Source organism: Eurosta solidaginis, chromosome 1 (assembly GCF_040869045.1).
Source record: "Eurosta solidaginis isolate ZX-2024a chromosome 1, ASM4086904v1, whole genome shotgun sequence".
Lineage (NCBI taxonomy): Eukaryota > Metazoa > Arthropoda > Insecta > Diptera > Tephritidae > Eurosta > Eurosta solidaginis.
The window spans coordinates 161,967,270-161,995,095 of NC_090319.1; the positions used below are offsets into that span (position 1 = coordinate 161,967,270).

A 27,826-nucleotide genomic window follows, 5' to 3' on the forward strand; every position below is an offset into this window, starting at 1 on the left:
ACGTGCATCTGTAGTTATAATTTTATAGCAGTAACTAAGTAAATTCTGGAAACGCCTAGAAGTATGGAACGAGGAAATCGAAGAGTATAAAAGAGCGCAATCTGAGCAACCAGCAATCAGTTTGATTTAAGCATGCTATTATTTGCCAAGTATAAGTGTTATGGTCAAGTAGTCTAATAGAGATCATTTTTACATCATTCAATATTGGAGTTATTTATTCAACAGTTTAGTGATTCGAATGTTAGCAGAAGGTTGCAATTAAGCGGAATTGCAGTAAATTCGTTACAATTGGTGCCAGAAGAGGAATTGTTGAATAAATTCCAGAGGAAAACAAGGACATGGCAAAGTTAAGTGAATTGAAGATCCAGCAACTGAAGAAGGGGTTGGAGAGCCGTGGATTGAATACAACTGGCATTAAACTCGAACTTCAGGCACGATTACGAGAGGCAATGGAGTTAGAAGGAATTGACGTGGAACACCACAGACAATGGCGAAGACAGACCTGAACATGATATTGGCTGCAAAATCTGCTCAAACATCGACATTAACATCCAAGATACAAGCACAGGAGGTACGCATTTCAGAAATGTCGTCGCAAATGTCATTCCAACTGGAAGAACAGAAGACATACATGGCATTCCAGATGGAAACGCAGGAGACACGTACATCAGAAATGTCGTCGCAAATGTCATCTCAACTGGAACAACAAAAGACCAGTATAACATCCCAACTGGAATCACAGGAGACACATTTAACATCAAAGATGGAAACACAACTGAAAGAACAAGAGGCACGCGTAACAGTACAACTCGAAACGCAAAAGGCGCCTATATCATCAAAACTCGAAGCGCGTATGGACGAGAAAATAACGCAGTTTGAGGAAAAAATCGAAGACGAGGTGGATGCTTTGAGAGGTCGTATACAGGAGTTGCAATTAAATCGCCCAGCTGTTTCAGCAGGCAATCCACAGATAAAAACTCCATCCTTTGACGGTTCTGTTCCTTTCCAGGTCTTTAAGCTAGAGATTCCGAAGACCGCAGCAGTGAACAACTGGAATGCGGAAGATAAAGTTGCAACTCTATTCGTAGCATTGAAAGGGCCAGCAGCCGAAATCCTACAGACGATTCCCGAAGAAGATCGGAACAACTATGAAGCATTGATGGCCGCTGTCGAAGCGAGCATAGAAAACAGATATACCAAATTGAGTTGCAAAACCGTCATCAAAGAGCAAATGAAACTTTCCCGGAGTTTGCCTCGGATGTTGAAAGATTGGCTCATCTAGCAAATGCGGACGCACCCGTGGAATACACCGAGAGGGTAAAAATCCAGAGCTTCATAAATGGCATACGAGATGTAGAAACGAAACGAGCTACATATGCGAATCCAAAACTAACATTTGCTGAAACGATATCGCATGCTCTGACTCAGGAAACAGCCTCACTTTTGAGTAAGCCAGCGTACAAATCTCATTGCGTGGAAGTGGAAAGGTAAGGCTGGGTAGACACCATTTTGGAAGCACTGAAGGGGTCACAACAGAAAAACTCTGGAGTTATGAAATGTTTCAAGGGCGCAACCCAGCCCACATTGCACGTCATTGCAGCACCGCTCTTAATAGTTCCAACAATGTGGGTGGACTTAAACGCACAGCTAGAGGAGATAAGCAAGCAAGAGCGAGTCAGATGTAAAGATCGAGAACTTGCCCCAGCTATTGAATGTCGTGTGATACCTATCTCGCAAACTGGAAGGAAATCGAGCCGCCTTACCGTCAAAGGAAATGTGGATGGCAAGGAGCGTGTACTGACTGTAGATACGGACGCTTCTCATTCTTTAATCTGATCTGATTTGGTGAACAGGAGAGAAAGCCATTACCTTGGGCAAGATTGCGTACGATTACTGGCGAGTATAACCAAGTCCGGGGAGAAGTGATCTGTGAAGTCTCAATTGGGAAGGTCATGGTTCTACACAAATTCTTTGTGGCGGAAATCGTTGATTAAGTCATATTGGGAGTGGACTTCTAGGTTGACCGTGGCATCAAGATCCATATGCAGAGAGGTGTGATGCATTATGAGAACCAGGATGTGCCACTTAACTTCAGTTTGGAAAAAGGGTTCAGCAGTAATCGAGTGCTGGTGAAAGAGATCCGACAAAAACCACAAAAGTCAAAGGCAACAGATCGGGCAAGGGTTGGCGGAACGAATGGGCCAAACAAATCAAAACCGAAGGTAACTGCTAGAAAAATACTGGCATTGGCAAACCATAATGGACGCATCAAAACGACTGAAAGAGTTTTCCAGAAAGTATGCAGGGGTGGCTTCAAGCCCGCGCGCACTACTGTTGTGAAACGTCAAGACGATACTGATGATGCAAAGTCAATTCGTCAAACACAAGCTCTACGAAGTAGTTCATTGGCCAAACAGCTGAGTGTGAGGAAACGGTCCAGGATAATGAGTAGTAAGATGAAATACAGATACAACAAGAAAAATAATTCAGAAGGTTTCCGGGAGGGAAATTCGGTACTAATATACAACAATCACCGGCGCAAAGATGTTCCATCCAAATTTTGGTGCAGTTGGGAAGGCCCGTGCAGAGTTGTGAAGAGGATCAGTGATGTCATCTACCGCATGCAAACAATAGAGAAACCACGAAATAGGAGGGTAGTTCATTTGGAGAGGCTAGCAGTAGATCGAGAGATTTGTCTGATCGGGACGATCAGACTTAGGTGGACGGCAGTATCACGAATATTAGTGACATTAAGTGATACTCACATCACTAGTCTGATGCTAAGTAAATGAAGCCACAACAACAATAAAGCAGGCAGTCACTTGTATCTACGTAAACGAATCAATCATTATGTCTACACATATGTACCAAAGATTATCGAAAATAAAGATGTTGCAGCGACGAAAAATCGTGTGAAGCAAGCTTCACAAAATTCTAGTAGGTCACATTCACCACTTACCACAGCAGAATTTGTAAACTATCACTGTCTGTAATTGTTATTTAACAATTACTTGTACACTTTTTATTTAGCTAATGTGTTCAGAATTTTAACTTTTACTCTCTAAAACTCCAATCAGTGTATTTCTGTGCTTAAATTATGTTAAAAATTGTGTTAAAGTTTTTGGTGTGGTGAAAGTGACCTACTAGAATTTTGTTACGCTCCGCTGCTTTCCACCGAAGTTTGCGCCTGCAACACCTTTATTTTCGATAATCTTTCCATGTACGTACACTCTGCGGAGAGCAGAAGCACAAACACATGCATATATCTTATCTGAGATGCTCCCAAAAGTAGGCAATTATCTGTGGAAGTGTCACTCACATATACACGCGGATATGGGAAGCTATACACGTGCATCTGTAGTTATAATTTTATATAGCAGTAACTAAGTAAATTCTAAAAACGCCTAGAAGTATGGAACGGGAAAATCGCAGATTATAAAAGAGCGCAATCTGAGCAATCAGCAATAAGTTTGATTGAGGCAAGCTATTAGTTGCGAAGTATAAGTGTTGTTGTCAAGTACTCTAATAAAGACCATTATTGCATTATTCAATATTGGAGTTATTCATTCAACAGTTTAGTGATTCCAACGTTAGCAGAAGATTTCAAATAAGCGGAATTGCAGTAAGTTCGTTACGATATTTTTCATGTTTGAACCTAATGTCAGGTTTTCATCAAATAGAATTAGACTCAAACTCTAGAGATATAATATCATTTACAGCAGACGATGGCACGTGCCGTTTTAAAAGATTGATGACTTTAGCATTTTTATCTATAATATAAAAATAAGTAGGGGTTTCCTTCCTGACGCTATAACTCCAGAACGCACGAACGTACGAACCGACTGGGTGACTAAGGTCTCGAGATATAGGCGAAACCGTGGACCCGGGTACCCCTAGAATGTGTCTATAGAATATGGATAACAAATGAAAGCTGTTGATTAGTGCTTTAGTAGAGGGTAATTTTCATACCCCTGGGTGACTAGGGTCTCGAGATATAGGCCAAAACGTGGGCCCGTGAACTCCTGGATAGTATTTTTGCATTATGGGTATCAAAAAGAAACTGTTGATGAGTGCTTTAGTAGAGGGTAATTTTCATACCCCTGGGTGACTAGGGTCTCGAGATATAGGCCAAAACGTGGGCCCGTGAACTCCTGGATAGTATTTTTGCATTATGGGTATCAAAAAGAAACTGTTGATGAGTGCTTTAGTACAGGGTAGTTTTCATACCTATTGGTGACTAGGGCCTCGAGATATAGGCCAAAACGTGCATCAGGGTAACAGTAGGATGTGTTCTTACATTATGGGTATCCCTAGTATGTGTGTGTAATATGGATATCAAATGAAAGCTGTTGCTGAGAGCTTTAAAGTAATTTTCATTGTGATATTCGATTTAGTCTCATCAACCTGGCAAAAGTGATAATATGCATGCGAAGCAGAAATGAAGACATGAATTAATAATACCCACATACCTATTTACATACGTCCTATTCGATTTGCCTGAAATTTGGTATATAAATTTGCCTTTATTAGTATTTACGATCCTTTTTTCCGGGAAGTAGACCAAAGACGGGCTGGGAATGGTTTGATATTCTGATTATTGCCTGATGCTGCATACCACTTGCATAAGCAGATATATTGCTTCCACATCGACTTGTGGTGGTAACGACCATCAAAATTAAAATTTTTAAGGGCACGACAAGCAACGAGGCTTTGCTATCTTGTTTGGAAGAGTAGGTAAAGGCAAAAGCAAATGAAACGAAACTTATTACAGTTTTTTAAGACAGATTATGATTTAATGCTAAAAATATATTCAATTTTTTTTAGGAGAAACAAAGTACTTTCATTCATTCAATCGCCAAGGGCTTTACCAATAATCAGGACAGTCAAATAGTAATAATTTGGAGACGCAATGGTACTTACATAAAATATGAATTTATAAAGTCATCCCTCCTTGCCATGGACACAAAAGCACATTTTAAAAGTGAATATGCTGTAAACGCAACGAGGTTACACGTCACCAATTCTATTCACCGGCTTTTAAAATCTTCTGAGGAATTTAGCTTTGAAGCCCTCGTCCAAGTGAGTAAATACATAAATACTTAGAATATACAAGATGTTTTCCATTTCAATTTAACCGGGCCATTTGGGACATATTTTTTGTTTTCGATGAAACTCAAATATGGTGTTCTTTGGTCAAAAGAATAAGACACGTGTTTTTTGTTTGCCTCGGGAACTTGTTTTTCAATTGTCAATAACTTATATATATTTTCATTAATTTTATTATTACGATTCTAAGAGCTTATATCATTGAAAAATATTACTGCGTTAATTAACAATAAGTACAATATTTTAATTAATAATTTGTGAAAAATTTAAACAATGTCACATGAGGACGGAAAAGGTGCAGCTGTTTCGATAATACCTTGTAAATCTCTTCAAAGTCTTTTCTCCCGGGAGTGGGTTTGAACCCGTACTCCTACGATGGTTGAAGTGTTAAAAACGTATTCAGCCACGGCATGTCTTATGCTTTTTGTTGGTGGCGGTTTCAAAGAAACTGGTATTTTTGCTTTTGTTCTATTTATAGAACTACAAAGAATTAACCAATGTCGTCTATTAGCATGAATTAAACGGGTATTGCCCTCAATTCCACTCATACGAGGGTTGAAGTATTACAAACGCATTCAGCCACCTCCTTAGTTGTAAACTTTATCCCAATTGCCTTCCTTGAATGTTCTATTCTTTGCACAGTACATACTTTGTATGTAATTATGTCTTAAAGTTGTGTTTTTTGTTGGTGGCGGTTTCAAAGAAACTGGCATTTGTGCTTTTGTTCTATTTATAAAACTACAAAGAATTACCCAATGTTGTCTATTTGTTTGAATTAAGCGGGGATTGCCCTCAATGATTTATTTATTTGTTTATTTATTTCTTACAGCTTATATTAAGCCTAGCTTATACCTATATATATAATCTAATTAAAGTCATTTATATACATCTATTGACTGCCCAAATGGAGTGAGAGATGGATAGCAGACGAATCACAACAATGCAAGGATTTTGCCAGTTGTATCTGACGCTGTTAACGTATTTAAAGTGCGAAGGCAACATCTGAACGGCGATGCACTTATTAGGTTCAGTGATGCGTTGCAGTATGAGCTTCGCCTACTTTTTGCCTACGTGGGAAGCTTCCTGGTGCCAGCGTAGAGTAATCGGGATGTATGCAATACTATTGATGATTCGAATGTTTGCCCATCTTGCACTAGAATAGCATTGTTCTACAGTAATTATAGAATTTGTGTTTAAATTCCCTTATGTCACTAGATTTAACATCATCTGGTAATTCATTGTAGAATTTTAATCCTTTGTAGTACAAATTACATTTGTCTGCTTCTGTTCTATAAACAGGTAGAGTAAAATCATTTCTTCTTCTTGTATTTACGGAATGAAAATTTCTTACATATTTTATGTTACTTTTCAAATAATCAGGCAAGTTGCCTTCTATTATGTTTTTAATAAACTTCATCGTATGATAAAACAGTATCTGTTTAATGCTTAGCCAATTTAGAGTGGCGAGCATATCTCTGATAGGTGTGTCATAGCGTTTCCCAATAATAAATCGCATAGCTCCGTTCTGTTGCTTTCGCAATAGCTGAATTTGGTTATCTCTCATAATGAAGAATAATGTTGGACAATATATGAAGTGAGGTTCGATTACCGATCTGAAAACGATTACCTTGTACCGTCCCCTTAAGTACTTGCAAGTTCTTTGCATGAAATATATCTTTTTGGCTATTTTCCCAACCGTGTAATCGATGTGCTCGCTAAAGTTGAGTTTGTCATCGATTTTGATTCCTAAATACTTGATAGTACTGACTTTGTTAATAGCTTCACTGTTTATATTTAAAAGTGGTAACTCATTGTTTTAAAAATTCCTTCTTGATATAACCATACATTTTTTTTTTTTTTGCTTTTATTGACTCTCAATCTATTCGAGCATAAGCAATCATATACCCTATTTAAGTCTTCTTGTAATTTTATATATATTTCGGTGATATTATCTCCACTAAGCATCAACAATGTATCGTCAGCAAAAAGTTTAATATCACAGTACTTTAGAGAATTGGTTATATCATTAATATAGATATTAAACAATATAGGTGCCAGGACAGACCTTTTCGGAAGTCCAACAGGCACCTCTCTTTTTTCTGACAGGGATGATCCAATTACAGTTCTTTGACTTCTCTTCATGATAAATTCTTGGAACCATTTTAGCTCCGTTTCAGTAATACCTATGCTATAAAGTTTTTTAGCAATAAATTTTGATCAATAGTCCCAAAAGCACGTTATAAGTTTTTTTCCTCCTACCTTATTTTTGAATTTACTTACTATTTCTAGTATATCGCTTGCAGGTACCTCCTGAAATTTGAAAGTAAGAGTGCTATTTTCAACAGCCGAGAATGCTACGTTATTGGTATTAACTGGAATATTCTATCTGATTTCGACTATACTGTCAATGAAATAGTTATTGAGGGACTGGGCTATTTTATTCTCCTGAGTATATAGTTGGTCGTTTATCAATATTTTATTGATTCCATTATTTTCGTTGGACATACATATGCTTTTCTTCAAATGCTTCCATATTGCCTTACTATCCCCAACATTATGTGCGACTCTTTATTCCATATACTTGGCCTTTTTAATCTTTATAAGACGTTTATACCTACGCTTTTTAAGGTTGTATTCGTTCCATTCACCTGTTCTTTGAGCTATTTTGTATAGATTGAATTTATATTTGTGCAGTTTCGCTAGTTCAGAGTCGTACCACTTGTTCATAAGTTTCACGGAGATTTCTTTTGAGTATGTTACTGTAGTCATTGCATTAGATAATGTTTTGTTTAGGAATGAGACCTTGTTTTCGACACTGAGATTCTCAAAGCCATAGTAGTTAACCTGTCGTAATTGGTTAACAAGACTATCTCATGCATAATATTTCCAAGAAGTTATGGTTCTTTTAGCTCCCATTTGAAATTCTCTGTCTAACATCAGATCAGAAATCTGATACTCTTCCAATTTTTCACACGAAATGGATTCACTGTTCGTAAAGAGCAGATCAATCACTGTTTCGGTATTATCGGTCTTGCGGGTGTAAAAATCTATTTTTTGTTCCATAGAAAAATACTTAAATAGGTCAACTAACTGCTAGCTTCTCTTAAGATTTATGTTGTAATCCCCAATGAAGACGTCCTTGTCATGTGTAAGACAGCTGTTGTTTAGAATTTCGTTTAGATATGAAAAAAAGTCAGCATCACTCCCACTAGGCGAATGATAAATCAATCTTATTTGATACTGGGGAAAAATGATTTTGATTTTTATTATTATACACCAAACATTTTTGTTAATAGTATTATTGTAAACAATTTTATACTCTATTGAATTATGTACATATACTAAAACACCCCCTGTATGTCTGCTATGTGAATTACACCGTAAAGGTGTATATTTTGATATCTCTAACTCTAGGTTTGTTATTTCATCTGTGCAATAGCTTTCTGAACAAATAATCATATGAGGTTTCCGAAGTTCGGTAAGGCGTTCTAGCTCACCTTTATTAGAAACAATACTATTTATATTTAAATATATACAGTTCAGCTCATTTAATGTTCGTTGCTAAACGCGCACTTTATTTTTTAACTGTGCGTGTTTTTTGTACGCTGGGCAGTCTTTACTCTCTTTTTTTTTAAATGCATGAAAACATTTATTTAAAGCAATTTTTAATTTATAATTTAATTAATAATTTTGGAAAATTTAAACAACGTGACATCAATACGGACAAGGCGACAGCTGTTTCGATTATACCTTGTAAATCTCTTCAACGCCTTCTCTCCCGGTAGTGGGATTTGAACCCGCACTCCTACGATGGTTGAAGTGTTACAAACGCATTCAGCCACGTTATGCCTTAGTTGTTGTAAACTTTATCCCAATCAATCACATAACATTAATTATGTATTAAAGTTATGCTTTTTGTTGGTGGCGGTTTCAAAGAAACTTGTTATATTTATAGAACCAATGTTGTGTATTCATACATTCTCCAGGGAGTGGGATTTGAACCCGCACTTCTACAACGGTTGAAGTGTTACAAACGCATTCAGCCACGTCATGCCTTATGTTTTTTGTTGGTGGCGGTTTCAAAGAAAATGGTATTTTTGATTTTGTTCTAATTATAGATCTACAAAGAATAAACCAATATTGTCTATTAGCATGAATTAAACGGGGATTGCCCTCAATTGCACTCCTACGATGGTTGAAGTGGTACAAACGCATTCAGCAACCTCATGCCTTAGTTGTTGTAAACTTTATCCCAGTTGGCGTCCTTGCATGTTTTATTCTTTGTACAGTGCATACTTTGTATGTACTGCGGTTTCAAAAAACTGGTATTTGTGCTTTTTTTCTATTTATAGATCTACAAAGAATTAACCAATGTAGTATATTTGTATGAATGAAGCGGGGATTGTCCTCATTGCTTTTTTTAAATGTATGAAAACAGTTATTTGAAGCAATTTTTAATTTATAATTTATTTAATAATTTGGGAAAAATGATTCAAGGTTCGATTCGAGCTCTAGGCCAGAACAATAAATTTTTTCTAATGATAATTATTGTTATTTTTTAATTTTTCTGTAATTGAAAAATTGTATTTTGTTTTTGGAATAGTAAGTAGAAAATTTTTCAGACAACCTGTCATAGCTGCGCAGATAGATCCATTTCGAAGGGTGCTAAGCCTTCATCATCAGTACGCTTTAGGCACGCTGCGCTAACCATTTAGCTATACAGCGGTGGTTTGTTTGACTGATAAATTGCTACTTCTATTCCTTCTTACGAAATATATTTATTCAGTGTTGCGCCATCTGTTGAAAATCACTGATAATGCTGGATTTGTTGATTGTCAATTACTTTGTTTGACATTCCCAAGTGCTCATGGTTTATTAACAATTATTTTTGTTTTTATCGTCCTATTGATAAATGATTCAAAGTTCGATTCGAGCTCAAGGCCAGAACAATAATTTTTTTCTAATGATAATTATTGTTATTTTTTAATTTTTCTGTAATTGAAAAATTGTATTTTGTTTTTGGAATAGTAAGTAGAAAATTTTTCAGACAACCTGTTATAGCTGCGCAGATAGATCCATTTCGAAGGGTGCTAAGCCTTCATCATCAGTACGCTTTAAGCACCATTTAGCTGATCTAACCATTTAGCTATACAGCGGTGGTTTGTTTGACTGATAAATTGTTACTTCTATTCCTTCTTACCAACTATATTTATTCAGTTTGCGCCATCTGTTCCAAATCGCTGATAATGCTGGATTTGTTTATTGTCAATTACTTTGTTTGACATTCCCAAGTGCTCATTTATCAACAGGCCGATAAAAACAAAAACAATTGTTAACTAACCATGAGCACTTGGGAATGTCAAACAAAGTAACTGGCAATAAACCAATCCAGCATTATCAGTTATTTGCAACAGATGGCGCAACACTGAATAAATATTGTAACGAATTTATCCTCTTATTTGCAATCTTCTGCTAAGTTCGAATCACTAAAAAAAAAACAAAACTATTGAATAAATAACTCCAATATTGAATAATGGAAAAATTACCTTTATTAAAGTACTTCCCAATAACACTTATACTTTGCAACTAGCTTGCTTAATAACCAAACTGACTGATAGTTTAAATCAGAGCCGGCCACACAAATACTAGAACAATTGCATAAGTGTGTGTAAAAATTGAGTGAAAACTCTCCACAGTGTGCTAAAAGAAAATGTGGAATGTGAAGTTTGAAGTTAAAAAGGACTTTGGTTATGGTTTATATTTACTTATATTCGTATAACTAAGAACGCGGAGGTCGAGCTAGTCAGATAAAACTTTTTTATAAAAGAAGGTAATGCAGAAATATATATTCCCAAAACATAAAGTTATTCAATAAAAAAAATTTATGAAAATTAATAAAACTAAGTAGAACGTATAAAAATATATTTATATTAAATTGTCAATATTTATTAATAATTAATTAATTATTACTAATTATTAATAATTAATATTTAAATTGTCAATATTAATATGTATGTTCAAAGGAACTTAATAGTACTAACTAAAACGTATTAAAAGTCACTTTAACATTGCAGCATATTGTTTTTACTATGTGCCCAAAAAGTAGCATGGACTTTTCCTTTTGCATTCACTGTTTATTTTAGTGAGTGGCAAGCGAAAGCAAACGATCGTGATCACACATCGTTAGTGTCGGTGTGAAAATACGAACTCAAATTGCACAATGTGCAACTTTGGTTTAAATGAAACTCTACTATTGCAAGACAAATTGCGTGCTTAATCAAAAACTGATTATAGCGCCTCTACCGCTGGTGCTTTTATACTCTGTGATTTCATCGTGGCATCTTCTAGGCGCTTCCAGTATTTACCTAGTTACCGCTATATAATTATAACTACAGATGCACGTATATAGCTTCTCATATGCGTGTATTTGTGAGCGAAACTTCAACAAATACAATTGCATACTTTTGGGAGCATCTCAGATAAGATATCTGCATGTGTTTGTGCATCTCTTCTCTGCTGCGTGTACGTACATATGTGTACACATAATGTTTCATTCGTTTATTTAGATACAAGTGACTGTCTGCTTTATTGTTGTTGTGACTTCATTTACTTAGCATCAGACTAGGGATGTGAGTATCACTTAGTGTCGCTCATATTCCTCACACTGCCCTCCACCTAAGTCTGATCGTCCCGATCAGACAAATCTCTCGATCTAAACGCTGCCAGCTTTTCCAAATGAACCACTTTCATTTTCGTTCGTGGTTTGCCAATGGTTTGTATGCGGTACACTACATCGTTGATCCGTTTTACAACTTTGTATGGGCCTTCCCAATTACACTGCAATTTCGGGGACAACCCTGTTTTTTGTTGTGGGTTGTATAACAGCACCAAATCTCCTTTCTGAAACCCTTCCAAATTAATTGCTTTATCGTACCTCCCTTTCATCTTGTTACTCATAATTTTTGATAGTTGCCTTACAAGATCGTGTATCTCTCTCAGCTCTTCTTAGGCATCTATCCCAAACTTCAAATCAGCTAGCAGTCGAAATTCATTGCCAAAAATAACCTTTGCGGGAGTTTGGCCCGTTGTCTCATGAACTGCCGATCGGTAAGCCATCAAGAATAATGATATATGTGTATCCCACTCCTTATAGTACTTGTCTACTACCTTCCTTAAATGCTCCTCCAATGTTCTATTGAATCGTTCCACCATATGCACCAATGCAGTTGTCCGTGTTTTTCGAATTCCCAATGATTGACACATTTCCCGGAACACAGCTAATTCGAAATTCCTGCCTTGGTCAGAATGTAACTCCATTGGTACACCATACCTTGCAACCCAATTGTTTGTAAACACTTCTGCTACTCTTTCCGCTTCCTGATTTGGGATTAGGTAAACTTCTGGCCATTTGCTGAAGTAATCCATAACCACCAGTACATATTTGTTTCCGCAGTTGCTAGTAGGAAATGGACCTGCAACATCCATGGCGATCCTTTCAAATGGCGCACCTGAGTTATATTGCTTCATCTGGCCATGACTTCGGGTTTTAGGCCCTTTCGCTCTGCTGCAAACCTCGCAGTTCGCAATCCACTCAGTGACCGACTGACGGCAACCAACCCAATAGAATCTCTGTTTAATCTTCTGGAGCGTCTTCGTGATTCCAAGATGACCTCCGCTTGGACCATTATGGAGCTCGCTGAGCACGTCAGGTATCCTCTTTCTGGGAACAATTATCAGTTTCTTCTTGCATTGACCATCCTCACTCTCCCATTATCGATGCAAGCAACCGGATATCAATTCTAAACTGTTCCACTGTGCCAAATATGACTTCGCAATGGGACTTGCTGCTGAAATCTCCTCTCTATTTGGTCTTTCGTTCCGTTCGAGCCCTTGCATAACATGTGACAGATCCGTATCTTCTAGCTGACACTTCCTTAGTTGTTCCTTGTCCCATTCATCCGCACAATTTATAGTCATTAGCCGGACATCTATAATGTCTTATTCAGCCTCGGCCTTTGAACAGTGCTTGCATTCCAAACTACATGGCCTTCGTGACATTGCATCGGCATTCCCATGGGTACTACCTTTCCGATGCACAATGGAAAAGTCATAGTTTTGTAGTCGCTCGATCCACCGTGCCAATTGTCTTTCTGTATTACGGAACTGCAGAAGCCATTTCAACGCTGCGTGATCTGTCCTGACGGGGAATCGCTGGCCGTAGAGGTATTTGTGAAAATGTTTAATGCACTCTACCAATGCCAACAGCTCTCTCCGTGTAACGCAATAGTTCCTCTCTGGTTTTCCAATCGAACGGCTGTAGTATGCAACTACCTTCTCCTGTCCATTGACCAGTTGTGATAAAGACGCCTCCGATAGCATATCCACTTGCATATGTATCTAGAATAAAGGTTGCTCCTGGAATCGGATATGCCAACATTGGGGCAGTGCACAAACGCTCTTTCTTGCTCCTTCTTCCATTCAAAAGCTTCATTTTTTATTGTAAGCTCATGGAGGTTATGGGCTACGCTGGAAAAGTTTGGTACAAATCGCCGGTAATATGTGCACAGCCCAAGGAAATTTCTTAATTCATACAAGTTCTGTGGTCTTGGCCAATCCTTTACTGCCTCTATCTTTTCATTTGCTGTACGGATACCTTCTGTCGTTACTTTGTGATCCAAATATTTTACTTCCTTTTTAAACAGCGCACATTTTTTGGGACTTAGTTTCAGACCAGCGCCAGCTATTCTCTGAAAAACTTCCTCCAAGTTTTTAAGATGTTCATCGAAGTTCTTGCCCAATACGATGATGTCGTCGAGGTATACCAAGCATGTTTTCCAGTGCAGTCCTTTCAATACCTGATCCATGAGTCTCTCAAAAGTAGCTTGCCAGTAGCCAGCCACTTTTAAAGTCCAATGTGGAAAACCATTTCGTACCAGAGAGCGAGTCCAGAGTGTCGACAATTCTTGGCAATGGGTAGCTATCCTTTTTCGTGACGTCGTTCAACTTGCGGTAGTCCACGCAAAACCTCATTTTCCCATCCTTCTTCTTCACAAGTACCACAGGTGAGCTCCATAGACTAGCTGATGGTTCGATGACGCCGCTGTCGCTCATTTCTTGTACGATTTGACTCACAGCTTCCCGCTTTGCCAGTGGAACACTACGACGAGCTTGACGTATCGGAATCACGTCTCCAGTGTCAGTTTGATGTTTCAAAACATTGGTGCGGCCTGGTTTGGAACCATCCTGGTCTAATATGTTCGCGTACTTTAAGAGCAGTTGTTTTGCCATACTCTGAGAGGCTTCCTCTAGCCCCTGCGTCCATGCCGTGATGTCATTTGAAAGATCAGTAATACTAGATGAAACGTGTTCCTGGAGCTTTTCACAGTTAATAACTACTTAAGCCTCTTGGCATCTTCACAAAATAGCTCCTTTGGTCAAATTGAATGGTGAATTTAACTCATTGAGTACTCTTACCGGAATACGTCCATCTTGTTTTGTTATAGCCAGGGTTTTTCCTACAAGTATTTTCAGTGCTGCGATCACCGTGGTGTGATGGTAGCGTGCTCCGCCTACCACACCAGATGCCCTGGGTTCAAACCCCGGGCAAAGCAACATCGAAAATTTTAGAAATAAGGTTTTTCAATTAGAAGAACATTTTTCTAAGCCGGGTCACCCCTCGGCAGTGTTTGGTATGCGCTCCGGGTGTATTTCTGCCATGAAAAGCTCTCAGTGGAAACTCATCTGCCTTGCAGATTCCGTTTGGAGTCGGCATAAAATCATGTAGGTTCCGTCCGGCCAATTTGTAGGGAAAATCAAGAGGAGCACGACGCAAATTGGAAGAGAAGCTCGGCCTTAGATCCCTTCGGAGGTGATCGCGCCTTACATTTATTTTTTTTTATTTTTTTTCAGTGCTGATTTGTTTGCTGCTTCGACAACCCACAATTTGTTTGTCCCACAATCTCCATCAACCTTTCCCAGATGACTGCTTCGGATTTTTGTGGTATTTGCTGACTCTCTTCCACCAGCACTCGTTTACTGCTGTAGCCTCTCTCGTAGCCGAAATTAAGTGGCACATCCATGTTCTTATATCGCATCGTCTTGCTTTGCATATCGATCTTGATGCCTTGGTTGATTAAGAAGTCCACTCCAATTATGATTTCGTCAATAATATTTGCCACTATAAAATTGTGTAGTACCGTGACGTTCCCAATTGCTACTCCACATTCTACTTCTCCAATTACCTGGGTGTCCTCTCCCGTGGCTGTACGTAATCTTGCTCCAAGCAATGGTCTTATCTTTTTGTTGACTAAATCCGCTCGAACGATGGAATGAGATGCACCCGTATCTACAGTCAATAAACGTTCCTTTCCATCCGCATGTCTTCCAACAGTAAGATTGCTCGATCTTCTTCCAATCTGCGAGATAGAGATTATGGGGCATTCAATTGAGGGAGCCAGCTGTTGCCCCTTGCGGCTGACTCGATTTAGTTTAACGATTGAGTGGTCTTGGAGATTTGCTCATCTCCTTCTGATCTACGTTTACGACCACCCACATTGTTGGAACTGTTAGGGTTGGTGTCGCAATAACGCGCAATATGACCTGGATTTTCACACTTAAAGCATTTGACTGCATCATTATTATTCTGCTGCGTACCCTTCAATGCTTCCAAAATTGCCTCTACCCAATCTGGCCTTTCCACATTCACGCGATGTACGCGATTGTACGCTGGCTTACTCAAAAGTGAGGCTGTTTCCTGAGTCAGTGCATGCGATACCGTTTCAGCAAATGTTAGTTTTGGATTCGCATATGTAGCCCGCTTCGTTTCCATTATGTCATTTATGAAGCTCTGAATTTTTACCCTTTCAGTGTATTCCACGGGTGCGTCCGCATTTGCAAGATGAGCCAATCTTTCAATATCTGAAGCAAACTCCTGCAATGTCTAATTTGCTTTTTGGTAGCGGTTTTTTTTTTTTGGAATATATGTTTTCTATGCTCGCTTCCATAACGTCGTTCTACAGCAGCCATCAATGCTTCATAATTGTTCCGCTCTCCTTCGGGAATCGTCTGTAGGATTTCGGCTGCTGGTCCCTTCAATGCCACGAACAATGCAACAACTTTATCTTCCGCATTCCAGTTGTTCACTGCTGCAGTCTTCTCAAACTGTAGCTTGAAGACCTGGAAAGGAACAGAACCGTCAAAAGATGGAGTTTTTACCTTCGGATTGCTCGCTGGAACAGCTGGGCGATTTAGTTGTAACTTTGTATTTCTCGCTGAAGCAGCCGGTCGATTAAGTTGCAATTCCTGTATACGACCTCTCAAAGCATCCACCTCTGCCTCGAGTTTTTCTTCAAACTGCGTTATTTTCTCGTCCATACGCGCTTCGAGTTTTGATGATATACGCGCCTCTTGCTCTTTCAGTTGTGTCTCCATCTTTGATGTAATCTGTGTCGAAATTTCTGAAATACGTGTCTCATGTGATTCCAGCTGGGATGCCATATATGTCTTCTGCTCTTACAGTTGAGATGACATTTGCGATGACATTTCTGAAATACGTGAGCCCTGTGCTTACATCAGGATAAAAGACATACTCGTCCACATCAATTCCTTGCGACTCCATTACCTCTCGTAGCCGTGCTTGAAGTTCGATCTTATTGCCGGTTGTATTCAATCCACGGCTCTCCAACTCCTTCTTCAGTTGCTGGATCCTCAACTCACTCAACTTTGCCATGTCCAAGTTGTATTCGCAATATTCGGAATTTATTCAACAATTCCTCTTCTGACACTAATTGTAACGAATTTACTGCAAATCCTCTTATTTGCAATCTTCTGCTAAGTTCGAATCACTAAACTGTTGAACTGAAAATAACTCCAATAATTAATAATGGAAAATGGGCTTTATTAAAGTAATTCACAATAACACTTATACTTTGCAACTAGCTTGCTTAATAACCAAACTGACTGATTGTTTAAATGAAACTCTACTATTGCCCGACAGATTGCGTGCTTATTCAAAAACTGATTATAGCGCCTCTACCGCTGGTGCTTTTATAATCTGTGATTTCCTCGTGGCATCTTCTAGGCGCTTCCAGAATTTACCTAGTTACCGCCATATAATTATAACTACAGATGCACGTATATAGCTTCTCATATGCGTGTATTTGTGAGCGACACTTCAAAAATTACAATTGCATACTTTTGAGAGCATCTCAGATAAGATATCTGCATGTGTTTGTGCATATCTTTTCTGCTGCGTGTACGTACATATGTGTAGACATAATTTTTTATTCGTTTATGTAGATACAAGTGACTGTCTGCTTTATTGTTGTTGTGACTTCATTTACTTAGCATCAGACTAGGGATGTGAGTATCACTTAGTGTCCCTCATATTCGTCACAATATGGTTGGCAAAAAGGACTAGAAGTAGCAATTTATCAGTCAAATAAACCACCGCTGTATAGCTAAATGGTTAGCGCAGCGTGCCTAAAGCGTAGTGGTGATGAAGGCTTAGCACCCTTCGAAATGGATCTATCTGCGCTGTTATGGCAGGTTGTCTGAAAAATTTTCCACTTACTATTCTAAAAACAAAATACAATTTTTCAATTATAGAAAAATTAAAAAAATAACAATAATTATCATTAGAAAAAATTATTGTTCTGGCCTAGAGCTCGAATCGAACCTTGAATAAATATAATAATCTTAATTTTTTTATTGATACTGGTGCAGTAGTATCTGTAATCCCATTTTCAATATTCAAAAATTATAAACGTGATTCAGATCTTGAATTATCAGCTGCTAATGGTTCTTCTATCTATCTACATTTGGAACAAAATTTTAAAAATTTACTTAAGCTTAAGAAGAGATTTTGAATTTCAATTCATTATTGCGAATATAACTATACCAATTTTAGGCGCTAATTTGATATTATAGTAAATATTAAAAATAGAGAAATTATAGATTCGAACACAAAATTAAAAGTTTCTGGTTCATTAGGTTTTTGTGACATTTTCTCTCTCTAAATAGTAATTTCTGCAAACAAATTTTCAAAACTATTAGACGTTTTTCCTTCTGTCACCTATGAACCAGATTACACAAAAGAAGTGAAACATCGTACGGTTCACAGGATTGAAACAAAAGGTGTACTTCCATTTTCTAAACCACGTCGTCTAGATCCAATTAAACTTTAAATTACTAAAACTGAATTCGAATTTTTAGTTAAAACTGGTATATGTAGACCATATAGCTCTCCAATTGCTTCTCCTCTTCATCTCGTTCCTAAAAAAAAAAACCAAATGATTGGAGACCTTGTGGAGATTATAGAAGAAGAAATTTTATTACTACACCAGATCGATATCCTTTACCACATATTCATGACTTAACTATCGATTTAAAAAATAAACAAATTTTTTTCAAAAATTGACCTAGTTCGTGCTTACCATCAAATTCCTATGACAGAAGAAGACATACATGTATAAAACTGCAATAACTACTCCATTTGGAATGCTTGTATTCATTCGCATGCCTCTTGGTTTAGGAAATAGTGCTCAAACATTTCAACATTTTATCAATGAGGTATTTTCAGACTTTGTCCTTACATATATTGACGATATTTTAATTGCTAATTTTAATGAAAACCAACATTTAGAACATTTAAAAATGATATTTAAAAGACTTGAAGAGTACAATTTAAATATTAATCCTCTAAATGCATTTTTGGTCTAGATAAATTAGATTTTTTAAGCTACGAGATTTCATGTGAAGGTATTAAATCCTCCTTAGATAGAATTGAAATTATAACAAATTTTGAAAGACCCAATTCAAATAATAAATAACAAAAGTTTTTAGTCATGGTCAATTACTATCATCGTTATGTTAAAATGTTAGCAGCAGAACTCAGCCCTCTGCATGAAATTTTAACATTTTCTGTTAAAAATAAATTCAAAGAACTAAATTGGACAGATAAAACTACCATTGCTGTCGAAAACGTTAAAAAATATTTTACTAAAAATACATTACTTACTCATTTTGATAAAAATGGTTCTCTATCATTATCTGTAGAATATCAAACGTTGCTATAGGAGCTGTTTTACAACAAAAATCCAACAATTTACTAGAAACTTTAGCTAGCTTATTTTTCAAGAAAATTAAGTCCAGCAGAAAATATCTATTCAACCTTTGATAGAGAACTTTTGGCAATTTATTATTCTGTTAAACATTTCAGACATTTTCTTGAAGGCAGAATATTCACCATCTATACCGATCATAAACCCTTAACATGTGCTAAATTCTAAAGTAGACAGATCTCTTCATCATCTTGAATATATTGCTCAGTTTACTAATGATATTCAATACATACGTGGAAAAGACAATATAGTTGCCGATACACTTTCCCGTATTCCCGAAATAAATGAAATTTCAACTCAAGATATAAATTTAGAAATTTTATTTAAAGCACAACAAAAAGATAAGATTTTACAAGAAATAATATCTGAGTTAAATTCCAAAAATAATTTAAAAGAAGTAAATATTCCAATCATAAATTTAAATATTTGGTGTAATTTTTCACAAAAATCATATCGGCCATATGTTCCCCTTTCTATGAGAAGTATTATATTTGACAAAATTCACTCTCTATCTCGCCCTACTACTCGTACAACTAGAAAATTGATTCAAACAAAATATTTTTGGCCTAATATGCATAAACAAATTATTGACTGGACTTCATCGTGTATTAATTGTCAAAAATCCAAAATTTTAGACATACCAAATCTTCTATTCAAAAAATTCAAACACCATCAGGACGTTTCGAACATATTCATATGGATATTGTTGGTCCTCTACCTATTTCAAAAGAATCTCGCTATCTTTTTACCATTATTGATAGACATACTCGTTGGCCAGAAGCTTATACTCTTAAAAATATTTTGTTGAAAATTATGTATCACGATTTGGTATACCACTATACATTACAGTAGATCCAAAAATTTTAGTGAATTAACCAAATTACTAGGTACACATAAAATCCATATTTCTCCATACCATCCTCAAGCAAACGGTATGATAGAACGTTTTCATAGGACACTTAAAACAGCAATTGTAGCTTCGAATGGCTCAACTCATTAGTGTAAAATTTTACCATGGATTCTTCTTCGTTTATGAACGTCCATTAAAGATGATTTAATTGTTCTTCCGCAGAACTTGTTTATGGACAAACTCTTCGATTGCCTGGTGAATTAGTTCTTTCTAACAATAACGAAAATAATTCTTCAACTGAAATTCTCCAAAAACTAAGACATAATTTTTCTGTAATTCGTTCCAAAGTGTTATATCATAATAAAGAAAATAGTTTCATTCCCAAAAATTTAGTAAGTTGTGATTATGTTTTTGTCAAAGTTCTTAATAAATTTAATTTAGAATCACCTTATGAAGGACCTTTCAAAATTATTTCAAAACCCGATAAGACATTTAAAATACAATATGGAAACACTGTTAAAACTTTTTCAATCGATTAAATTAAACTAGCAAATATTATTACTAATAAACTCCCTGATTCAAATACTTTTTCAAACAAGGAATCAAAAACAGTTACATTCAATATTAATTAATTATATTTTACATTTATTTTCGTTTCACTGGAAGGGGAGTATATATAGGGTTTATATTATTATTATATATATACATAATTTCACTTTTTAATTTTGTACCTTATTAGTTTGAATATTTTTTTGTTATATAGTATAAACTTTTGTTCAAGGAAATTTTTAATACTTCAAAAAAAATTAAATTATTATTATTCGAATTCTACAATTAATTTGAATAAATATTTTCTTTAAATATATACATGCAAGGTGGTAGGTAGACGCGGCTTTCAGTTAGGCACTTTTTATAGATAGTAGGTTTCCCTCAGTGTGCAAATATTGTAGTTTATTGTGTATGTCGTTAGGCTTGGGAAGAGTTAGCTAGATCGTGTGATTGTGTTTAGGAACCCATGAAACTGAAGCTCCGGGTAGATCCAGTGCACACGCCGCAGTCGCATGATGAGGTCACTAGCACTCCTCACAAATCCCTTATAGGATACACCAGCTAGCGATATCATAACAATGTTCTATCAGTGGACCAATTCATTTACCGTGTTAATACCCTTACTTCTTTGGACCTCAATGGCAATGTTCACATTTTACGCCAGCACATCCGTTCTATTTTTGAGGGTAAAAAACAACAGTAATTCTGGAGGTATCGTCAAAAAAGTGATAATTTAGAATGGTTTGATCTTTGGGAGACAATGCATGAAATCGGATTTACGCCACGAGTTACTCTACTTAGAGATCAGTGACATCACAAGAGGGGCCAGGAACCACGAGAAATTCCTCATTCATGAGGTCAAATGTCGAGTCCGCCAAGCATACCAAGTATCCCACGATAAAGAAGATACGCCCATGAATAATTCCCAGAATAAAGAAGTAGTCGGTGAAGTGGACGCTATTGATGTAGGAAAACTGAAGTGTTGGAACTGCGAGGAGGTAGGACACCGTTATCAGGATTAAAGGTGCGTCGGATATTTTGCTATGGGTGCGGAGCAGCGGATATATATAAACCAACATGGACGAAATGCTCGATACCGCAGAAAAACTCATTTAAGGATGCTCGTCGGGTGATGGACGGGCATCCTGTGCACAAAAATCGGAACGTAAATTAAATATGAGCCCTAAACCTAGTTTGCAGACAACATTAACGGACGAATCACACATACCTATGGACGATAAGCATTCGGTTACAATATCCCCTAACCGTCAACATAAGCTTTATTATATAAGGTTGGCTGGATATAAACAGAGAAGATATTCTCAACCATGACCTACAAACCCGTTAAGTGTAGGTCAGCCAAACGCATGCTTGATTACTGACAAAGGAAAAAAGCACTGAAACTATGCGTCATATCGTCGATAGTTTATGGAGCCTTCAATTTATGAAGCCTTATGATTACTGGCAAAGGAAAAAAGCACTGAAACTATGCGTCATATCATCGATAATTTTTGAAGAGTCGGACATTCGACAGTATGCCAATCTGGTAATTTTTATTAAAAATTTTCTGGGTCTTCCCAGGCTTTGGTATAACCACTCTGATCGGCTGGCGAAAATCCTTGGGCTGAATCCTCCCAGAGGGTGTCGGCTGGTAATAGCACAACAGTTTCCCTTCCAGGGGAGTACTAGCTAAGTTTGGGAATCATTTCCATTAGTGCCCCAGCTCCTTAATAGCTCAGGCATATGGAAATGGTTTTTAAACGTGGCCTCAGGGTGGGAACCGGACCACGCCCATTTGAAAAGGTGACCCACCCCTAATCCAGGGTGTTATGCGTTTCCGTGCCCATTGGATATTTTGCTGTCAGGGGTATCCGACTGTATTGTTACGGAGCCTCCCGGATACCGGTCCACCTCTACGAGTAACGGCGACTTGCTGCGGCATGGGGCTATACCGCAGTCGACCGCATTGTTCCCCTTTCCCCTTTTTTCAGGCTGGCGAACGGTCTCATCGTAACCAAGCCTCGGATCCCTGAACGGGTAAATATGCCGCCCTTTGACTAGGCATTAAAAAAGAAACCACTCCGTCGAGATCCGCACAGACGGCGCCGACCAGGCCTCCACGGCCTCAAAATACTTCTCGGCCGCCTGTGCAAGCTAGTGGAAGGACTAAACCCTTGAGGGCAAGTCCACTCCCGCGGCAGCCGGCAAAGCTAGCGCCAAAGAGGGAAAGCAGCGTCCGACCGAGCAAGCACAGGAGGCCCGTCCCCCGTCCGTACTGGGCACCTCTTGCCAGCAGGGTGGAAACAGCACTAAGTCCTACACGGACAAAAGTAATGCCTCTGCCGCTGCAAAGCTATCTAGCAAGCCGGCTGAACCCCTTGAGGGGTCCAGGGCAAAAAAGCGAATCCCGATTTCGGTCCCCAACCAGCGGAACATCCGCAACGCCGCCAAAATCGTTGAGAGATTTGGCAACTCTCCCAGCGACAAGTTGATGGCAGAGCAAAAAAGTTCTCTGGCCTGGGCCAGGAAGATTATTGCTGCCAAGAAGAGCAGCAATAACAACCCATCCTCCAAGGTGCTGCGACTACCTCTTCTGCCACCAAAAAATCTTCTGACCCGAAGATGCCGGCCTTTAAAAAACAAAGGTCTATGGGAAATGCCTCGAGCGTTCCCAAAAGGCACAAGCCTTCGGCCACTACTCCCCCTGCCCTGACCAAAACCTTCAGCTGCCCCTGGCCCTGATACCGCCTTGAGCGAATCCGCAACCGCCACAACGAATCTCGGGGACCCATGCAACATTTTGGGTGGACATATAGATATAGAACTGGCACGCAGCACTCCGGATGCCGAGAGCGATACACTCTCGGTATCTGAGTTTGCGGGTCACTCTTTACTGGTATGGACGCGCAACTTCTGCTGGAATCCGACCCGTCGGATGCCGAATTCGACGATACTATCGTAGAGGAGGCATCCGACGTTGCGGATCAGCAGAGGATGGACGTCGATGCTAAAGACTACCTTTAACGGGCGCGCAGGTACTGCAAATAAACCTGCACCACTCTAAGGCAGCCTCGGCTGCCCTAATCTTACGCCTCAGTACAACATATGAGGACGTCGTTCTAGTCCAGGAGCCTTGGGTCGTTGGCAGCAAGGTCTGTGGGCTCTATTCTAAGGACTACCAGTTGGTGACACCGCACGTGACAGGTAGAATCAGATTTTGTATTATAATAAAGAAAATTTTAGTATTTATTCTGCTATCTCTTTTTATCGACGCGGACTTTACCTGTATTAGCCTCGAGCTACAAGACCGAACGCTCTATCTGATGTACGCCTATCTGGCACACGATCGCCCAACTTCTGTGCAGGACCGGCTCTGCAAAGCGGTACGGGAGGCCCACAGTAAAGGGTTCCCGATAATAATCGGAGCCGATGCCAATGCACATCACACCGTTTGGGGCTCTACCGACATTAACACTAGGGGTGAGTCTCTTTTTGATTCTATTATTAACAATAATCTAAGTATATGCAATTCTGGAGACAAACCATCTTTTATCACCTCAAATAGAAAGGAGGTTCTAGATATTACTCTAGTTTCAGTGCCATTCTCTGACCTTGTCAAAAATTTGGGAGTTTCCAACGAAAACTCCTACTCTGATCATATGTATATTACTTTTACTCTGCTTTTGCGTACACCACCTATGGTGGCTTACACGAATAGGGGACGTACGGACTGGAACCTTTATAAAAAGTCCTATTCTCCACTTTCCTAAGGAACGCTTCTCATGGTAGATCGAGCCTACCGCTAAGAACTCACGAAGCGCCTCCTTTAGACACAACATTTGCTTCTCTCGGTGAGCTAGATTCATCGTCGAAAATAGAAGAAGCAGTAGATCTTATCACCAAATCTTGTAACGCTGCCTTCACAGCAGCCTGCCCGGAGATTAAGGTAAGGGGCAAAAAGAAACCCTATTGGTGGAACCAAGAAATCTCCGAGCAGAGGAAAAACAGCAGAAAATTGTTTAACGAGGCTAAGCGCACTGGAAACTGGTCCCATTCAAGAACTCAATCAAGAAGGCCAAAAGGGACTCTTGGACTCTCCAAAACCCCATACCTCCCAGCTGCATTCGCACAGCGAACGGAGAATGGGCTACTTCTAGTACGGAAATTCTAGATACCCTGGTCAACACTCTCTTTCCAGGCTGCACCTCTCAACCATACCTCTTAAACACGCAATCTAACTCAGGGCCGTTTCGACCCCTGGACCACATAGTTACTGAAAAAGGAGTTATACGGACAATCAATATTTTAAAACCCTTCAAATCTGCAGGAAAGGATGGAATATTTCCCGCTGAATTAAAAGCTGCAAGCGATCTTATAAGCCCGTTGATAGCTAAAATCTACAAGGCTTGCCTCAAACTGATCTATATCCCCACGGAATAGACCAAGGCAAAGGTAGTCTTCATACCCAAAGGAGGCAGGATATCCTGCAACAATCCAAAGGACCTCAGACCAATTAGTCTCACCTCCTTCCTCCTAAAAGTTCTATAACGATTGCTGGACGCCTCTATTAGACGATCGCCAAATCTAGCACTAATCTCCAACAACCAACACGCCTACTCTAAGGCAGCTCTACATGCTATCATTACTAAGATAGAGAAGGGACTTGCCTATAAATAATTCACGCTTGGTATCTTGGAAGGAGCATTCAACAACGTTCTCCCAGCAGCGGTCACAAAATCTCTACGTTCACTATGGGTAGAAGAGCCTCTTGTGGAATTCGCCGAGCTCCTTCTAAACAAGAGAAGCATTATTTCTGAGCTGGGCAACTACTCGTTAATAAGGTATACCAACAGAGGAACCCCCCCGGGGGCATTCTTTCTCCTCTACTATGCAACCTGACGGTGAACGCTCTGTTATCTATACTTCCGGTGCTTGGCGAACTTTTGCAATATGCTCTTAATCTAACAAATACTTGGTCTAGGAAATGCGGACTCAGCATCAGCAGTGAAAAAATTAAGATGGTGCTTTTTACTCGCAAACGCATTATACCGGAATTTACCCACCCGTCCCTAAATGGGAGGGAAATCAAACTCTCTACCGAGGTTAAATATCCCGGAGTTATTCTAGACAGGAAGTTAGACTGGAAGCGAAATGCGGAGGAGCGATTTTGCAAGTCGACAATAGGAAAAAGGTGGGGTCTTCAGCCCCGCATCGTCCATTGGATCTACACGGCAGTGGTGATACCAATACTCTTCTACGCCGTCACCGTATGGTGGACGGCACTCGATATCGAATCTGACAAGAGCAAAGTAACGACAGTGCAGAGGATGGCGGCAATGCTTACCAGCGGTGCCCTTCCCTCCACTCCCGCCAAAGCTCTTGGAACCGTATTATTCCTTCTCCCCACTGATCTCTATGGAAACTACTTGCCTCCTACAACGCGGCAAGGCTCAACGTTATCGAGCTATGGAGGGACTGCAGGTTTGGTCACACCCGGATCCTGAAGGAGGTCCCAGAAATCTTCTTAAATTTGGACCATACAATACCGTCCCCTTGCTGGGACAACCAATTCTCCACAAGAATCCCAGAGAAGAACGAGTGGGCAACAACAGCATCAACACTAGCAACAACATAAGCACTGAAATCCAGCGAAGAATCAATCTTGCCAATAAATGTTACTTTAGACTAGGTAGGCAATTGAAAAGTAAAGTCCTCTCTCGGCGAACGAAAATCATACTCTACAAGTCACTTATCGTACCCGTCTTGCTATATGGGGCAGAAGCATGGACCATGACAACAGCAGATGAAGCGGCTTTGGGAGTGTTCGAGAGAAAAGTTCTTCGAAAGATTTATGGACCTCTACGCGTTGGCGATGGCGAGTACCGAAGAAGATTTAATGATGAGCTGTACGAGCTATACGCAGACATCAACATAGTCCAGCGAATTAAAACGCAGCGGCTGCGCTGGCTAGGCCATGTTATCCGAATGAAAGATGATGCTCCGGCCAAGAAAGTGTTTCTATCGGAACCCGCCTATGGAAGCAGAGGTAGAGGGCGGCCCCCACTCCGTTGGAAGGACCAGGTGGAAAACGATTTAAACTCCCTTGGTGTGACCAATTGGCGCCGGTTGGCGGAGCGAAGGAGCGACTGGCGCGCCTTGTTGGACGGCCATAACCGTTTAGACGATTAAGCGCCAATTAAGTAAGTAAGTAAGTAAGTCTAAACTGAACAACAGAGTCGGCACCGGAATATACTCAGCGAAGTGCAATCTAAGCGAAAGCTTACGCTTACCCGACCTCTACAGTGTTTTTCAGCCTGAACTTATAGCTATCTGGGAAGCAGCCCTCTATCTTGCTAACCTGTAGGTGACCAATTCTATTTCAATTTTCTCGGGCAGTCAGGCTGCCATAGAATCCCTGCAATGCAGCAACACCTCGTTACTAGTGGCGTTGAAGTGCAGAGAAACCCTCAACAAGCTAGCTGAAAAATTCAACCTGAGCATTATATTAGTTCCTGGCCACTGTGACAGTTCAGGAAACTGCGCTGCGGACGAGCTAGCTATGGAAGGCACCAATCTGCAAACAATAACCTCCGCTGGTTGGGCCAGCCCTCCTCTAAACACCTGCAAGCACTGCTTGCGATCTCTATTCACGCATCAAGCAAACGCCAGATGGGCCATGGAACCTACATGTAGAATATCCAAGCAAATCAGGCCTAAGCTGGATGAAAAGAGATCGCAATCGGTGATACTGTTAAACCGTATCTCTATAAGCCCATTATTGGGCCTTCTCATAGCTCACTGTCTCATGGGCACTCATTGCGCCTATATGGGCCTACAAACAAATGACTTCTGCCGCAGCTGTAGGGACGAGGGGGAGATAGAAAGCGTAGAGCACTATCTGTGCCACTGTTCCGCCCTGTCAGAAACCAGGTATCTACAGATGCCTCCACAGACACTCCTTTGAAGGTCTTGCGGAGCTTGAATCTGCACACACAAACGACATCTTGCGTTTCATCAGGCAAACGCGCTGGTTTAGCCTCACTGGAGTCTAAAGATTATTCGGAATTAGGGAAATAGGGGCCGCCGCGTGGTAGCACAACGGCCTACGTGAGTCTTCGCTTGGACAGCGGAGGCAGCCACTTCAACCTAACCTACCCTCTCCACTCTGATCGAACATCGAACAGACACTGGCAGTGCAACT

At 39.4% G+C, this 27,826-nt stretch overlaps 1 protein-coding gene across 3 annotated transcripts in view; it reads left to right on the forward strand.

Annotated features, from left to right (window-relative positions):
• Positions 1-27,826, forward strand: part of l(3)80Fg (dnaJ homolog subfamily C member 16 l(3)80Fg) — a 2,137,133-nt gene that overhangs the window by 1,435,240 nt on the left and 674,067 nt on the right. For 2 of the 3 annotated variants that reach the window (XM_067760003.1, XM_067760002.1), the window contains exon 7: positions 4,825-5,079. The exons of the other annotated variant lie outside the window; for it this stretch is intronic. In XM_067760003.1, the coding sequence (XP_067616104.1) occupies positions 4,825-5,079 (255 nt within the window). The remainder of the gene's footprint in view (positions 1-4,824; positions 5,080-27,826) is intronic. 3 annotated transcript variants of the gene reach the window in all.